This window comes from Myiozetetes cayanensis, unplaced genomic scaffold (assembly GCF_022539395.1).
Source record: "Myiozetetes cayanensis isolate MyiCay16 unplaced genomic scaffold, myiCay2020 scf17, whole genome shotgun sequence".
Lineage (NCBI taxonomy): Eukaryota > Metazoa > Chordata > Aves > Passeriformes > Tyrannidae > Myiozetetes > Myiozetetes cayanensis.
The window spans coordinates 11,911,153-11,927,970 of record NW_026087378.1 but is presented as its reverse complement, the minus strand read 5'-3'; the positions used below and the strand labels follow the sequence as shown (position 1 = coordinate 11,927,970).

The window sequence follows — 16,818 nt, the reverse complement described above, 5'->3', positions numbered from 1 at the left end:
AGAGCATGAGGAATTGTCTCCCCATGCCCCCAGCGCTGCCTCCATCGCTGCTCACAGCCCCAGAGCTGTTCACAGGGCACCACATACAAGCACATTTTTGCACGGCGGAGGCTTCGTGGCTGTCACAGTTTCAAGGCAGCGCCGTGTTTTGCACCCCAGTCAGGCCATTAATGAAATCTCAGTGTAAAACCTTCCCCAGATGTCAGAACCGGTCACTTGGGGTGTCTTTGGGCAGCCCCGTAAGCCGTGTTGCATCTTGCTGAACTTTATGAACTACTGTTTAAACAAAACCAGCAAATCAGCTGTGGGATCTTCAAGCATTTCCTATGAGTGATGAAGCCCTCCTGGTCCCCCTTGCCTGCAAAAAGCCCCAAACCTAAACACCAGAGTCGGGAAAAAGATAACCCTGGAATAAAGTGTAACTTCTCTCAGAGATTTAGTTGAGTTACAGAGAAGGGCATCAGTGTGCATAATAGTTCTCCAAGTAGGGGACATCTTTCAGCACAGAAATATTTATTGAATAATTTCAGCAAACCCTGGGACTGAAAGTTAAGTAACTAGTGGCGGGTCTCCTCTGCCCACCATAAATCAGTTCTGCACTGCCAGACCACAATACGCTGTGAGAGACAGCCCAGATAACAGGGATCATGTTCATAAATTTCTAACAAGAAAATTATGGTCCATTACATCCCAAGATAAATAGTATTTAAGTACTCGGGTTACCTGTGCCAGTGAATAGAATGAGGGGGAAAGTCGCATCTCCTCAAACACTGAACTGCCGGCCTGGGGCATTTCGCCTCCTAAACCAGACGGGCACCGCCACGCCTGATTCACGGAAACGGCAGCGAGAAGGGGAAAGTTTGGTAAAAGGGAGGAAGTTTTCCCAAAAGGGAGGAGAAGCCGGTGACACTCGGAGCGAGCCCCGCACTCCCCGCGCCTCGGTGGAGCCGGAGCGCCCGCCCGGAGCCTCCCCCGCTATGCAGCCGGTCCTGCGGGCTCTGCCCGCCCTGCCCTCCACTCACCTCGCGGAAAAGCTGCTCCACGCGGGGCTGCAGCGCGTCCAGCAGCGGCCCGTGGGCGGCGGCGCCCCGCTCCTCCAGCGCGGCCAGCCGGCCCTGCAGCTCGGCCGTCTTGGCGCCCAGCAGCAGGCACACGGCCACGGCGGTGAGCGAGAGCAGCAGGCACAGCGCGGAGGTGGCGGTGCCCGCCGCGGCCGCGGCCCCGCTGCCGCTGCCCGCGCTCATCGCGCCGCGCTCCGCGCCGCTGCGCGGGGTCCCGCTCGGCTGCCGCCCGCCCCCCGCCGCCCGCGCATCCAGCGCCGCCCCGTGCGCCGCGGGCGTGGGGCCGGAGCTGCGGAGCGACCGCTCTCCTCCGATCGCCCCGCCGGCCCGGGTCTTAAGCGGAGGAAGCGGGGGGTGGCGGCTCCCTCACCCCCCCCGCGCTGGGGAAGGGGGGATGCTCCGAGCGCGGCCCGCCGCCCCCCACGGGGGATTACGCGGAGCAGATCCCACCCCCGCTGCCCGGCCCCCCGCGGGGACCGCTCCCCCTCCCCGCACACACCATCCGAGGTCCCGGTGGAGCCCCGCGGGCGGGGCACGGGCAGAGCCGCTGCGGGGCGCGGGGTGGTCGCGGCGGCGGCTCCGCTCCGGTCCCCGCGCCGGTCCCGGTGCGGTAGCGGGGGCACAGCGCAGCCCGCGGGCCGGGCGCCCTCCAGCGGGATCCCCCGCGGGAGCGAGGGAAAGGAGGGAGCGCGAAGGATGTGCCCGGCCGCGGGGACGCCGAGTCGGGCAAGGGCAGCGCTCCCGGAGAGCGGGACCTGCGAGAGGTGTCACCCGGTCAGGAGGTTTGTGCCTCTCTGCGCTACAGCCCGTCTGGACCGCGGTCTGTTTTAGGGAAGAGACCTTATCTGGAACCCCATCGCGCATTGTAACTCACGATGTCACCGCGCTGAGAGAAACTGTGCTCATGTTTCAGTACAGAGTATCCCCACACTCTGCCGCGCCTTTTCCTCGTTGTTACAGTGCTTTACAACTCTTATCTGTAAAATATCCTCTGCCTGTCTAGACTCATTTGCACATAGCAAATCCCTGACCACAGACACTGCCCTAGTAGGAGTAATTCTTACTTCTAGAATAGATGAGTGAACCACAGGACAGAGTTAGGAAATGCTATTGTATCAGTAATGATACCAATCATAGAATCTGTTAATAAAACACACACATGTGCACAGCTAGACGGCAGTGCTGTATATAGCCATGATTTTGCAGATATTTCCAAAGCAGCTAGCCAGGCAAATCTGTATTATTTGCTAACAACTATTTCCTGATATCCTTCAGGGCCGAAGATGTGAAGAGCATCTTCCTTACCTCCTATTCCCGAGCCTGCCAAGACCATCCTTGCAAGCCCCATGAGATCAATTGCAGATTCACAGCACCATCACACCGGGTGAGAAGCATCTCATCCTAAAACGTGCCCATGTGACCCCAGCCCTCTGATGTGCAGGAAAAGGTGTGAATGCTCTTGTAATTATTTAACCAACAGCCATGGCTCGATCCAGACACGTGAAGATTACAAACCGCCCAAATTACACTCAGGTGTGAAGTTGAGAAGAGGGGTGTGCACATAATCTATCTCCTACAGCACAGAAGGACCAAGGACAGCCCAGGAGACACCAGAGCCCCGGCCCTGGGTGCTGCTCAGCTGCCAAGAGCCCCACTGGGGAGTCCAGGGGCCTTGGACACGTGTCCCTGCAAATTAAACACTCATGTACCCACTGCAAGGCCTGCAAAGCCCCTTGGCACCTCACTGCAGATGCCACATTAATCGTGGTAGTGCTTTTTTTAAAGTTTATTGGAAGAAAGTAAATTTAAACAGGGCTTTGTATTTTTTCTAGCCTGTATCTCCCTGATGCGAGGCATTTCAGTACCTACATCAAATACTCTGTAAGCAGGAGTACCGAGTCTTTCCCTCAGTTTGATAGAACTGTTTTATAGTTACAGTTTTATTATTATAGCAGCACATAAACTTTTCTCCCCCCCATCTGCCTTTGATTTGCAGTGCTTGGCTGATGCACTCAGCCAAGTCCTTGCTTTGCCCGTGAAGCTGCGGGATGGGAAGTACTGTGGGAAGAAGGGAAGGAATTTACTCTGGTCTTGCTCAGCCCCATGGAGCTGACCTGGACAGCACCAACTGTTCCATCTTCTGTCATGCAGAGCAGAAACAATGCCACCAACACCAACATCCAAGGAAAGGGGGTGGCTAGGATGGGCTCTAATCAAGCCCCAGAGGTGGCAATGGTTACAGAAGACAAGCTTTCAAAGCCTGTCCCAGCTCTATTCTACCCCCACAGTTCAGAGATATGCACGTCTGGAGCCTCTTGCAAATGAAGCCTCATTCATATCAGTGGAACAAGAACATCAGTTTAAAATCTTACTGTGCATTAGGGTTAACTCAGCAAGCACAAAACCTGAAGTCAGGCTCCTGTGGAGCTGGAACAATTTACTGTTTCCTCCCTTTGAAGAAAGGTTTGTGTGGTAAAGTCAGGACTGAAATAAAGAGCCAGAATTTGCTTATTGCATCTGCCCTGACAGACAGCCTGAACACTCCCATGGAAGGTTCCCCCCCTACTGCTCAGCAAGCCAACCATACTGTGTCAAACGGATTAAAGGAGCTGGAGTAAGACCAAGAAAACATCAACTTAGACATGGAAGAACAAAACCCACCAAACTACGTTAATGGGTCTTGGAAACTTGTACCATTTCCTTCTCAACTCAGCACCTGAGTTCAGGAGTCACAACTGAGAACGCTGCCTTTTCTTTGTGTAATCCCAATGCCTGTGTTTCTCAGTTGCCAAGCTTACTTCATTCATCAAGCAATTAGAAATCAAGCTCCACAGAAATATGCGTTTCAAGACTTCAGAATGATCTCCTTATCACTGGCAAGGGCTTAAATATGTCACAATTCTGTGGCACATTGTGTTCCTCTGCAGCAGGAGGAACAGTCCTAAAAACCTTATCACAAAAATCTTCAATGACTCAGAACAGTATTTAAAATAGGAAATGCTACTTTTCAAACCTCAATTAAAGAGATTATATCAATAAATACTTAACACTGAAAGCATCAGACAAGTTTCCAAGGACTAACTAGTCAGCTGGAACAATGCATGCTGATTAACAGAAAACCTGGGAAAAGGTGACCCACAAAAAAAAAAACCTACTTAGGATACACACCACTAACAACCATGTTTCAGAATGGCAACAAACTGTTATCCAGTGTAACTAGGTGGCCTAGTCCTTCAAATCTTTTCTCATGGCTAATAAAACAAAGCTGTTGTGTTTTTTTTTGTCAGCCAGCCCAGACTCCTCATCTGCAAAAGGACAGTGGCACAGGTTCAGATAAAAAACAGTTTTCAAAAATGAAAATTACTTTTATTTTTCACTTTGATACCCAGAAGACTACAACTGCTCAACAAGGTAAACATAACAGTTATACAAAACATATGTAATTATTTACAGACTTAACTGTACAAAATAATTTAAAGCTTACAAAAGTTTCATGCAACCTCTGCTGACTGACTGACACAGTCTAGGAAATCTCCTGGAAGAAGCATAAAAGATCTCTGGATTTATTTATTTAATGGATCAAAGAAAGGATGCTGCAAGGCTTCATCAAGAGTAATTCTTTTGGCTGGGTCATATTCCAGCATCCTGCGAACCAGGTCAAACAGACTCTGATGATCCGTGTCTTGGCAATGCATGAATTCCTGAAAGAAAAGAACAGGAGGTGTTTTAGAGAGATCTTTCACAACTGCAAGTCTCACAGAGCAATAAAAGCGTTGCCTCCTACCTTTAAAGGCTTACAGCGCCTCCTGACATACCGGCCTGCAGAGCTGTGCTCATCCCAGTCCAACTGGTCATGGTGGAAATAATGCTTCCTGCATGGTAAGGAAAGTCACATTAAGACAGTCAGTGCATAAAGCAGGCAGATGCTTTCCCAAGTCTTAAAGCACCCTAAGGTGTTCCTGTGTCTGTCTCTGCATTTGGGAGTTAACATATTTTCCATTACTGACATTTCAAGAGATGGATGATCTCAGGTATTTCAAGAGAAGTACTTGGTCTCATCTGCTCATCTGTCTATGTATCTTCTTCCTCTCAATACAAATATTCTGACTGACAGCAGGCTCCTTCTTCTCAGATTTTTTTAATACAAAAATCAATGTCTAATACTGTTCTGGTGACCATTCCATATTTGGCTTTAAAGACCTAGGAACATTCATCCTCAGTTACAGCTCGAGAGCCTGATAATGCATACTAAGACCAGAAAAAAGACTGTCAACTATTTAATTCACCTCAATCCGAAATCATTTCTTGCTATAAACTAAGAGGTAACAAAAAGCCTGTGAGTCCCTTTGTTGATCTTCACCAGCTCATAGTTAACAATGGCAACTGTACAGTTTCTCTTGTAATAGGAAAACATGAGGCAACTTACCACTTGGGTAGTGAACATACCTGGATTTCTTGATCATGTGAGTGGGCAGAGGCCCCAGGATTCTTTCCATCATTGCCAGGTGTTCTTTACTATCATGTGTCTGTGTGGAAAAAGCAATGAATGCACTCAGCACATTTTTCTCCTCTCAGCCACTTCGAAACAATGCTCAACTATCAAACAACATGTTTGCCAGAGCACTGTCCCAGTATCTTTACATGTTACCACCTCAAATTGTTAAAAACAGATTATGCAATGCAGGTTATACAACACTTTGCACAGTTAAGATAGCCCTTGAACAACAGAGTTCATAAGCCAAGTTTTGTACAAGTGTTTTCTTTACTCTTAATTCCAGCAGTATGAGACACTTTGCACAGGCTTCTTCAACCAAAATGTGAGAACAGACCATCTTAGACAGGCTGAAGGAGATATTTAAGCATCTTATTTTTACATTCATGCTGGCTTTACAGTCTCATCTATATAGTCCTTAAGAAGCCTGTGAGGTTATGTCTTTTACACTAACAGTTAAGCACATCATTAAAAGATCCAGATCAGTAGCCTGTAACAAACACATTCTATTTAACTTTATGTACACACCTGAAACACTGTAAATCCCAGGTAATACTCAATCAGAATACAACCAATACTCCACACATCACACGGCTGCGACCATCCCAGCGCTGCAAAACAGGCAAAGTTGATGATTTATTTTTTAATATATTCTCAAAAATATAACCACAAAGCACATGCCCAGTTTGCACAGTTACTGATGCTGATCTTACCCCTCTCCAACTCCCCAAACCGTGGTAGGAGAGAGAGGGAATGGAACATGTCTGAACTTCTGTTTTCACAGTATTTCTTTTACTGTTTACTCCCAAGAATTATCTGTTATGGTGATGGTTAGCAGAACCACAAGCAACTCCCCCAGTTTATGAAATAAGGACACCTGAACGAACTGCAATTAACTGTCAGAAGGTTTAAGAATCTTTACTGACCTAAAATAACCTCAGGAGCTCTATAATGTCTGGTAGACACCAATGTGCTGTGATGCTCATCATCAAAGGTTGCACTTCCAAAATCAACGACTTTGATGTCAGTGTTTTTTAAGGTGCGCTCATCTCGCTTCTGCAAGAAAACCAAATTGCTGCCTGTTAGTGTTTTTTGACAGCATGCTCAGCCAAAAGGTATTCATCACATTATCTTCAAAGCACCAGTTAGCATAAAATGCTAAAAATTAAACCTGTGTAAGAAAACCACTTCTTCCAAATACATCCATTCCTATTCAGCTCAGTGATCCAAGAAAGAAGAGTGGGTAATAGTGATTTAATCTGAATACTCAAAACAGCTGAGTAAAGACCTTTCCCACAGTAACAGGAGTTCTTTTCCTCTTTTCTTAACTTTCAGGTTAACTTCAGTTACTTGTTATCTCCGTCTTGGTTTTTTAAAGAGAAGTTCCAATGAAGACAGAAGGAGCACAAGTTGGGAGAAACAAACTTACCATTTTGGCATTGTACTTCACTATGTAATCAGACTCCACAAACAAGATATTTTCAGGCTTTAAGTCTGTGTGAGTTAGTTTATTATGGTGTAGAACTAGAAGGAAAAAAAGAACAGTATTCCATAATTTATACAATCATTTCCAAAAGGAAAAACCAAAAAAACACCCACATATTTGGTAAGAGTGGTGAAATTTACTTACAGTTTATAGACTGGCAGATTTGATAAGCCATGTTTCTAATGTCATTAATATGAAATGGCAGAAAGCTGTTTTCCTTAATAAAGTCATAAGTACTGAGCCCCAGCAGCTCAAACACAATGCAAACATGGCCATGATGATCAAACCATTCCAGCATCTGGACACAGCGGCTTAAAAGAAAAAAAAAAAAAAAAGAAGAAAAAGGAAAAAAATTTGAAAACTCCATTTATTGAATAATTACCTTCCTCAAATCCTTGGTAAATTGACTACTCCAATTTTACACTTACAAATTGCTGCTTGGATCCATGTTGTTCAAGTGTTCCAACACCTGTATTTCTGAACGGGCTGCCTCCCGGTAGCGACCAACATTTTTCACTATTTTAACTGCTACATGCATTCCTCTCCTTTAAGAGAAAGCAAAGCATCACCAACTGGATCAATTATTGGTAAATACCCAAGACCCCAAAGCAGCTTAATTTTAATAAGACAAACACAGGAAGATTAAAGGTCATGGAGAATTATGAATTGGATAAGGGGAATTCAACTTAAGTACACTGCACTCAACCAGAACAGGTTTTATGAAAAATAAATGCAATACTGAGCTTTCCTTTCTCAAATACTCATTGTATATGCTATATTAACTACTTCCCAGTGGTTTTATCTCATCTAAAGCAGAATAAACATCAGGAATACATCTGCAAAATGATGAAAAAAAAAAATCACGAAGTTCTCATTTGAGCAAAGGTATGACCTTTTCTCCTGCAACTTGCACAGCTTGTTCTGGCTCTTTCCCAGTGCTCCTATGGGATCAGGGGAATTGAGTAACTTCTGAAGTTCAGGTTATGAGCATTTTGTACCAGTGAAAGCTGCCCTGCACTGACTGTAAAAATTCCACCTGTAAGGTTATTACTTAATGGAACACAGACACGGTTCATTCTGTGCCATTCACTCTCAGACAAGTTTTAATTGTCTCTGTAGAGCTCTTTGGATTGTAATGACTTCAGAATATTGTCTGCCCTCACACCATGATCTCAAGCTCCAGAACACACTTAACTTGGGAAACGGTTGAACAAATAAATCAAACACAGAGGAAAATACATTAAAACCACCTCACAGAACTGCAGACATAAAGCACACAGTTATAACAGTCTAACAACTGTTAGAACATACAGAAGTATTGGAAACACAGCGATTTTCTTCTCCTTCACCAGACATGTCATCACACAGAAGCAATCATTCCATAAAATAAAAGGACTGGATACTAGATTACTCTTTATTCAAAAAGACTTTTAAAGGACAATTCTGATTATGGAGATTGAGGAAAGCAATTTACAGCTCGATCACTTCCAAGCAACTGCTTTCATTAAAAACTAAAACTACTTTTCAGTATCTTACTGCAACATCATCTGAGAGTCACTCTCCCAGACTAATTCTGCACTCTTCATCTATTCTCACTTTCTCTAGTTATGACAGCAGCACTTACAGAATCAACAGAAAAATGTTACGAAGCAAAACATAGTTCTCAGTCATTAAAAAGGGCATGTGACTTCTACTTAGTAATCTGCAGCCTCTGATTAGACAGTTTGTACAGAAAAAAGTTATTAAAGGTTTATTTTTAAAGAAATCCTCTCCAAATAGATGTTTCCCAAGACAAATGCAGTTAAGGAAGTTTATTAGAGACAGATTCTCAAAAACTTAAAGAGGAAAATCAAAAGGATTTCTCTATATAGCATCTTGTATAAAGTCAATACTATCCTAGGGACTTCACACAGCAAGAGAAGTAACAAAATACATTCATATTGGAAGAGATGATTGAAGCACCTTAAAAACAACCAGGGACATGCAGGATCACCTGCAAGTCCTTAACCATTTTAAACTAGGAACAAGCTTAGTTTTCAAAACCAGTATAATTGCTTTTCTTAAATATACTGCATTACTTCATTCAAATTGCTTTCTTCTAAAGAAAATGTCCCTGAGCTTTAATTTCTAAGAAGCACCATTTAATTTCTAAGTAAGAGATGCACTTAAAAAGATAATCAATACTTACATATCATGATCTATGCACTCCACTACTTTTCCAAAAGCTCCTTCTCCTAAAGTCGCAACAATTTCATCTAAAAAGAACAAAGATAAGTTAGAACTATACAACTACTTAAAAGAAGAATGAATATTATTAATGTAGATTTAAAAATGTGCCATTATAAAAGCATAATTACTTTAAAATTCAGCATCTGAATGCATTACTTTATTGGACAGGCGTCATGAAAACAGTTAGCCAAAAAACTATCTCTTGTTCTAATCTCAAGATTCAAGTTCATTTACTAATTGGAACTTCTTGAACACAGTATTTAAATTCTACAGAAAAGAAGATATGCAAAAAAACAAAAAAGCACAAAAAAAACAGAACAAAAAGAGCAATGAAGATTTCTTTAGCCCCCCTCCTCTGACATACTATTCTAAACAGATTTTTTTTTTTTTTCTGAAAAGTTTTTTAAAAGTGTTGAAAAATGTTCTATACATCTTGCTCTTAGAACGTCTCCACTTTCACAGATCAGGTGACCCTCCTCATCATCCTCTACACTCCTGGATCTTTTCCTTCGGTGACTCTTCTGGGAACGGCACCAAGATCGTCCAGCCAATCAATATATCAGAGTGAATTCAGGGCAGAATACGCAATTCATTCAGCGGGGAGATATTCAGGCATTCAGTTACACACCAGGCCACGAACAGTTGGCAGGAGCAATTTCAAATTCAGTCCCCAGAAATTCACAGGGCACAGTTTATGTTACAGAAGAAAAACATGGCAAGGAACAGATTTTCAGATAAATACTTAAAGTGATACAAGCAACAGAAAAAAAAACAACACAATTTTGTCTCTCAAACAGTGGCTTAATTGAAGACAGATTAAGACTGTAACATTGCTATTTCTAATACTTTGCTAGCAAATAGTGAAAAACAGCATTTATTTGCATATTTAAGCTCTCAGTCAGGTGAAATGCTTCTGTTCTTATAACATACACTTCATGTAACTGATTTTACTTCCCTCATGTTTAGAGAGAGAAGAAAAATTACTCTCAAGTCCTTAATTTGCATGGTATAATCTAATACAACTTGCTGTTTCTACTGCAGAAAAGTGAAATAAAACACCTGGAGCTGCAGATGCATCCGTGGGCATCATGCCAATCGTGAGAAATTCAGAGGGCAAGCCTTCAAAGAAGGCAAGCAGCAAACTTCTCCCATCTAAGACATTAGGTGCCATTAGCTGGGCTCAGAGCTTATCAAAGGTTTCTGGCATTAGGTGCAGAATTGTTCTTATCAATTTACCAGACATGCACATTCATACTTCCAATTAAGCCTATGTTAAGAAGGCATGTCACGCCAATTACCCTGAGTAACAGGATGGATGGCATCTCACAATCTACCTGAAAAACCACAGTTCACTATGCTGTAAAACTGACAGCCATACTTTACAATAGGATAGCTACCTGTCTTCAATTTCAACACAACATTTTTCAAGATCAATCCCAGTGATTTTGACTACCAACCACCTACATTCCCAGTGTCCAACTAGTACTCATAATAACCCCACCCCCCACCCAACAGTGATCCAAAAATCTCAACTAAGAACATATTCACATGCTCCACAAAACGGACTCAAATACAAATCCTTTTTTTTTTTTACTAAGGTATTTCTTAACGTACTGTGGATCAGGAATTGAAGCTCTAGCACTCACTTATTACCACTAATTCATTAATAATAAAGTTAAAAATTACTCATACCGAATGCGATTGGTGACTGGAGCAATGATGTCTCTTATGCTTCCTTTTATGACTACTTTTCCTGCTCCGACCAGAGGATTTGCTATAGTGGTGGTGGTGACTCTTTTCATAGTCTCTGTGATAATGCCTGTGGTCATACACTTCACAGAAGTCATTCCTGTACTCCTCAACATATCTCCGGTCATGATGGTCTCTTTCATTTATGGCTCTATCGTCCAAATAATGACTGAAAATATATTTTAAGTGAATGTTCTCCACTTCAAAAACTTGAGCTTCCAACAAGATAAGTGACTTGAGCTGAGTTACACAGTATCTGTCTTTACAGCAAAAATTGACTCCCTCCCCAAAAACAGTGGAGCTTTTGATGTTACTTTATTAGGAATTTAACAACATTGTCAGTCTCAAATACATTGCAGCCATCCACACGAACGATATATGATCTGTCCACAGTTTGCACTCTAAGTAAGAAACTCAGACTGAAAAAGGAGAAACACTTCCTAAAATATACTGACCAACTCCATTACAATCTTAGAAGTCTCACAATAAGACACTTTCAACCCTTTCTATACTTTCAAAGCTCAAGCTGTTAAAGAAAAATAAAACCTAGTAGAATCAATCATTCTTAGTGCTCTGCAGTGAACGTTAAAAACTCAGAGATTATCTGGAACATGGATTCTTCTGCACAGGACACAGACCTTTAAAGAAAGCTGCTGAAGCACAGAGTCCCCTTTACTGCTGTACACCTACCCTTCCAGCATTTTATAAGAATGAATATGAGCTCTTAAAAGAATTCCATTGGATCTTCTTCTCAAGGGAAAAAAACCAGAAAAGTACATCTTTCCAGTGAAAGCAGTGTGGGAGAAAACACCAACCACCTCCAAATTATTCAAGAGAAATTCATACTTACCACTGTATTTAACGGTTAAACAAACGTTCTCTTCCTCTTGTTCACATTAAGTAAATTAAAATGCACCCATTTTTACTTGAAATTTAATATCGATTGTATTCAATATCGATATTTAACTGACACCACTGAAACAAACTAGTAACATTTGCTTGTTTTTATAAAGAATTTCTATTTAATGGGTCAAGTACTGTGTTAACAACTACCCATTAAGCTCGTCTGGAGTGAGCCAAACCATAAGGAACTGAGGATTGTGGGCACTCAAAAACTCTTTATCCTGAAAACATATTTATTTTAGACACAGCAAGAAACATTTGCACTGCTCAGTTCAGAGTCTTATACCTTTCAGAGATGCGACTTGGTTTATAGTGCTTGCTTTCTTGGCCGCTGCTGTGGGACCTCTTTCTGCGTTTGCGGCTGCTGCTGTGCTTCCTCTGATCCCAGCTCTGCCTGTCGTCCCACTCCGGACAATGGGATTGCTTTGAGTGCCTCATCTCCCACTGCAGAAACAGAACACAGCAACAAACACACATGTAGATGCAAGTCAGCTCTTGCAGTCTGATCAAATATGACAGAAGTGGGAAGAATCATCTCCTCTAATAACTCTTGTTCCTCGGCCTCCCCCCCTCCATTATTTCGGTTTGGCAGCAGACACAGCTCTGTCAGCCCAACGCTAACGCTGTTATGAAACACAAATCAAGATTAAATAGGCCAACTCATCTTCACTTAATAGCTTCAAACATGTCATTAAAGCCTGTTCTAAATAAACTCTCAAGTGACTAAACAGAATCTCTTCCTTAAAGTGCCTGCTACTGGAAAAAACCCTTCATCTCCAAGCACCCTCTCTGACAAAAACTGGATTTAGCTCTTCCTACTACACTCTGCATAAGTTACTACACGAAAATCAAGTATGTAAAATCAGTCTAAAAATTTCTCTCACAAAACTCTTCACAGATCCCAAAGCCAAGCCACAGTTTTTGAACCCCATTAGCATTCAGGTCTGCGGGTGTTTTACAGTTCAGCTGATGTGCCAAAGACAAAACCCACCAGCTCCTCTTGCTGGATGTTAGGTGCAGGAATTCTTTGTTCAAACAGGTACATGCACAACTGAAAAAAAAAAAAAAAAAGGAAGGTAAAACAGCAGTAGAAATAAGGAATATAACAAAACCAATTATTATTTGTTAACTGATCTTTGGCAGGAGTTTTATGGAAGCAAAATAACCTTACATATTTATTTCAGTATATTCCAAAGAATGAACTTACACAAGAAAAAGTTTCCATAGTAAATAGCGAGAGCAGCAGTTTAGACACAAAGGCAGCAGTATAAGAGAAAAAATGATTGTAAATCATGTGTAAATTGAGCGAATCTGTGTCCATTTACACAGAACAATGTTGGCTGCCTCTATACAAAAGAGGAGGCATTAAAAAGGAAACTCCTAGAACATGTAAATGAAAATATCTATTCTGAAAAAAAGAAGTTTTCTGATACTTTCATAAGATTTGTGAGAGAGGTTGATAGTTTAAAAAAAACACAGTAGACACCTGCACCAACATTTTTTACAGAAACGGGCTTTTAAATAACAATACAATGTAAATAGCGTGACAAACTGTGCAAAAATCAGTGTCTGGTAAACCTTTTGAGTGAGTCATGATCTAAGTCTCAAAAAATCTTATTCAGTTATGAAACGTTAAAAAAATTTAAAAATAATAATGTGGCAAATGACAAACCAAAACACCCGAAAAATTAAACCCGACTTGGTGCTTCATTTACATGCTTGAATCTCCTCTCTCCTCACCCACTTCCAAAGCCATTTTCCTCTGTTTTCACCTTACGTAACTCAGGCTCTGAAGCACGCTCAGGTTTCAGCTGCTCTGCTCTAGAGGTGCACGAACACCCAGCTACAGGTGAACTGAAAATCTTACTTAGGATCGCTTGCTTTTCCATTCCTTCCCCATTTGGTGGAAGGCAGGCTACACTAGGGCTCCGTAGCGCAATAAAATCGCCATTAGGGCGTCGTGCTTGGAGGCGCAAGGATGGCCATTTGACACGAAAAAACTGCAGAAACGGTTCTGTTTGAAGATTAACTGCTGCTCAGCCACACTCAAATGCTTATTAGCATTACCGGAATTCAGATACAAGTTGCAAATCCTGTCCCTAAAGGAGCAAAGGAAATGCAAATGAGGAGGAAATGGCCAGAATCGTTCTCAGTCCATTTTACAGCGGGAGCCACCTTAAGATTTTGGGACTATTGTGCTCTCCCCTTCTGAATTTATGCGCCGAGGAACTTCACTTATGTAATCCCGACAGCTGCCAGGAACATATGCATTCCTGCAGCATATGGATCTAATCCACCTCGCAGGCAGTTCTCACTCCCACATTTTGCCATCGGGTCCCTCAATCGGGAGCCGCGGCCCGTTCGCAAACGATCCCTGCGCGCAGAGGCCGCCAAAGCCGCGCCGTGAGCTGCCTACACAGCAATTTCCAAATGCCTCTCCTCCAAAACTTGGCAGGCGGGGGAGGTCAAAGGCTTATCCCTTTGTATGGTGGCCAAAGTCCGACAACGCCGGCCCTGGGAGGGGACGCCCCCGACCTCAGCCCGCGGGCACCGAGCCCCTTTCCCCGCCGGGCTCCCCCGGGAAGGCTCCTGGGCGGGCGCCAGGCACGGCCGGGCCCGGTGACGGAGCACGGCCCGCCCCAGCCCCCCCGCACACACCCTCACACGGCTCCTGTGCCCCTCGAGGATCCCCCTGCGCCTCAAAATCCCCTCACGCCACGCTCGGCGCTCCCCGCGCCGCGGGGACAACGCCGGCACCCCCACCCAGCCCTCCTCCCCACACCCCCCCCGCCTTGCGCCCGCTGCGTTTCCCCGCTGCTTCGTCCCTTCTTACCCCCCACCCCCTCCGCAAACAGAACCGAGCGAGAAGGAAAGCGAAGGTGAAAAGCAAACGGCGAAGAAGGGCGGCCCTCACCACTCACAGCTGCAAAAGAAGGCGAGCGAGCGCCGTGTCCGCCCTGCGCGCACAGACAAAATGGCGGCCGCGGGGAGCGCGGAGAAGCTGCTTCCTCCTTCTCCCTCGGCCTCCGGACGTCTGTGCGCCCTGACGTCAGACGCACGGCGTGTGGGCGGGGCGGGGGCCCCCGCGGGGAGGCCACGCCCCCGCGCCGCTGCCCCTGAGGCGGTGCCGACGCCATTGCAGCCGCTCTGAGGGACGTGGGCGGTGTCAGCCCAGGTGCCTCTGCACCGGCTCTCCTCGCATCCCCCGTGGGCTTGCGACGCGAATTCATGGAGGGGTTTAAGCGGCACGGCCGAGTTCAGCCGCCACCCCGAGCTGCGGGGATGCCCTCTGCTGGTGCCTCGTGAAGCGGGTGTAGCAGTGCAGAAGTCACCTTTTAGTTCCCAGTCGCCAATTCATTGCTTCTAATAAACCCCCGAAACGTAGCGTTTGAGCAATGCAGAAATCACCAGTTAGTCCCAATCGCCAATTAATTCCTGCCAATGAACCCCCCAAGGTAGCTTTTGAGCAGTCCCGTGCCCGGGCAGATTCCACAGTTAGGCCCGACTTCACTGCTCCCATCAGGAGAGTGTGAGTTGTTCCTGTGTGACACGGTAAAAACCCCATAAAATCGGTCATCTAACCGAGTCTGCAACTCGCAGCTGCCCCCTCCTCTGTGAGGAATTGCTCTGATTCCAACTGGTTCGTACCTGGTGGGGCATCCAGCTTAGTCACGTCCTGGCAGAGACAAAATCCGCGCTCCAAGGAAAGCTAAACCCAGCGCCACAGGCCTGAATTTATAAGGGACTGCACAGTGGGATTAATGCTGAACTGTACGGTGGAGAAATACTGTTACCAACCCCTCTAGCTGTCAATCAGAGAATTTAATAAGCCCAGAGAGACTGTTTGCAAGTAAAGAGAAACAAACCCCAAGAAGCAGGGAAAAGTGGAACTGGAATGCAAGCTTCAAATTTGGTCGCTCGCAACGTTTTATCTGGGAAAAATCACAATCTGTGAAGGTTGCTGGGAAAGCTGAAAAACTCCTGAATTCAGTGACTCTTTCCTAGAATAATTTTAGCAAGTTTTACCTCTAATACAGCACGATTTTGCAGCTGAAGTAAAATCCAGAATATCTAAGGTGTAATGTACTTTTTATTGAATGAGTGTTGGTGTCTTTTTAATGTCAGTCCTCCAAAACATTAGCAAAAAATAGTTAAATAAAGACATGCTTTTGCATTTGTGGTTTTAAAATGTTCATTAAAATTTGTTTGCCAGAGAGCTTAAGATAACCATTTAAACCTGGTTTGCACTGGAGTGAAAATCCTGTTTCTCTTTTTTTTAGTTTGTTTGTTTGTTTGTTTTTTTTTTTAAGAAGAGAAACTAAGATATGAGGCATTAACATCCGTTTGTTGCCACCTGTTGTTTTAAAAACCTTCTTACCTCATAAATATTGTTCTATACCAGATCTGTTAATGCCAATTATGGCTTCAGTGCCAGTGGTTCACTATTTCTCACTTAGTATCTAAAGGATTGGTTATTATTTATAAATCTAGTGATAGCATCTGCAAAGTGTTAAGAGTTTTCGCAGCATCCACCGACATAGCCCCTGTCTGAGGAATTCTCTCAGACTACAAGCAGCAGAAAAAAGATAGAGGCATAAAATTAAATATACAGAGTGTGTGTGCACATCTGAACAGGCAGAAAATATCTGTGTGGCTGACACTCGTCAACTGTACCAGATAACTACAGTTTCTCACAGATTTCTTATTCCAAGAGCTGTGTCTAGGAAGAATATCTGGATTTTATGGAAAGCTCCTTGCTGAAAAGCTGATGACAAGCCAGTGGCTGGTACCCCCGGCAGGGCAGAGAAGATGGGATGTGACAGGCTCACGCTATCTGCCTCTCCTGCCTCACTGTCTCTTCTGGGGTTTTACTGGGTTTTGCCTTTGCTATTTTTGTA

The 16,818-nt window shown here is 44.1% G+C and overlaps 2 protein-coding genes across 5 annotated transcripts in view; both read right to left on the bottom strand.

The window, feature by feature from the left end:
* Positions 1 to 1,259, bottom strand: part of LOC126638559 (collagen alpha-1(XXIII) chain-like) — a 167,494-nt gene extending 166,235 nt beyond the window's left edge. Inside the window, 1 exon segment of the mRNA XM_050312532.1 lies at positions 1,023 to 1,259. Coding sequence (XP_050168489.1) covers positions 1,023 to 1,244 — 222 coding nt within the window. The 5' untranslated portion in view covers positions 1,245 to 1,259.
* Positions 1,260 to 4,405: 3,146 nt separating this feature from the next.
* On the bottom strand, positions 4,406 to 14,967 carry CLK4 (CDC like kinase 4). 4 transcript variants are annotated; one of them, XM_050312385.1, is made up of 14 exons: positions 14,835 to 14,967; positions 12,912 to 12,971; positions 12,207 to 12,364; positions 10,961 to 11,186; positions 9,699 to 9,789; positions 9,228 to 9,294; positions 7,468 to 7,584; positions 7,184 to 7,350; positions 6,983 to 7,077; positions 6,480 to 6,609; positions 6,082 to 6,164; positions 5,508 to 5,587; positions 4,846 to 4,933; positions 4,406 to 4,762 (listed from the first exon to the last, which is right to left on the bottom strand). In XM_050312385.1, the coding sequence occupies exons 2-14, from the start codon at positions 12,963 to 12,965 to the stop codon at positions 4,625 to 4,627; spliced, it is 1,494 nt and encodes a 497-aa protein (XP_050168342.1). In that variant the 5' UTR covers positions 12,966 to 12,971; positions 14,835 to 14,967; the 3' UTR covers positions 4,406 to 4,624. The 4 variants fall into 4 exon arrangements, with proteins under 4 accessions (XP_050168342.1, XP_050168343.1, XP_050168345.1 ...); XM_050312386.1 differs by having other exon boundaries at positions 14,842 to 14,967; XM_050312388.1 differs by lacking the exons at positions 9,699 to 9,789; positions 10,961 to 11,186; positions 12,912 to 12,971; positions 14,835 to 14,967 and having other exon boundaries at positions 12,207 to 12,327.
* Between the last annotated feature and the right edge of the window lie 1,851 nt (positions 14,968 to 16,818).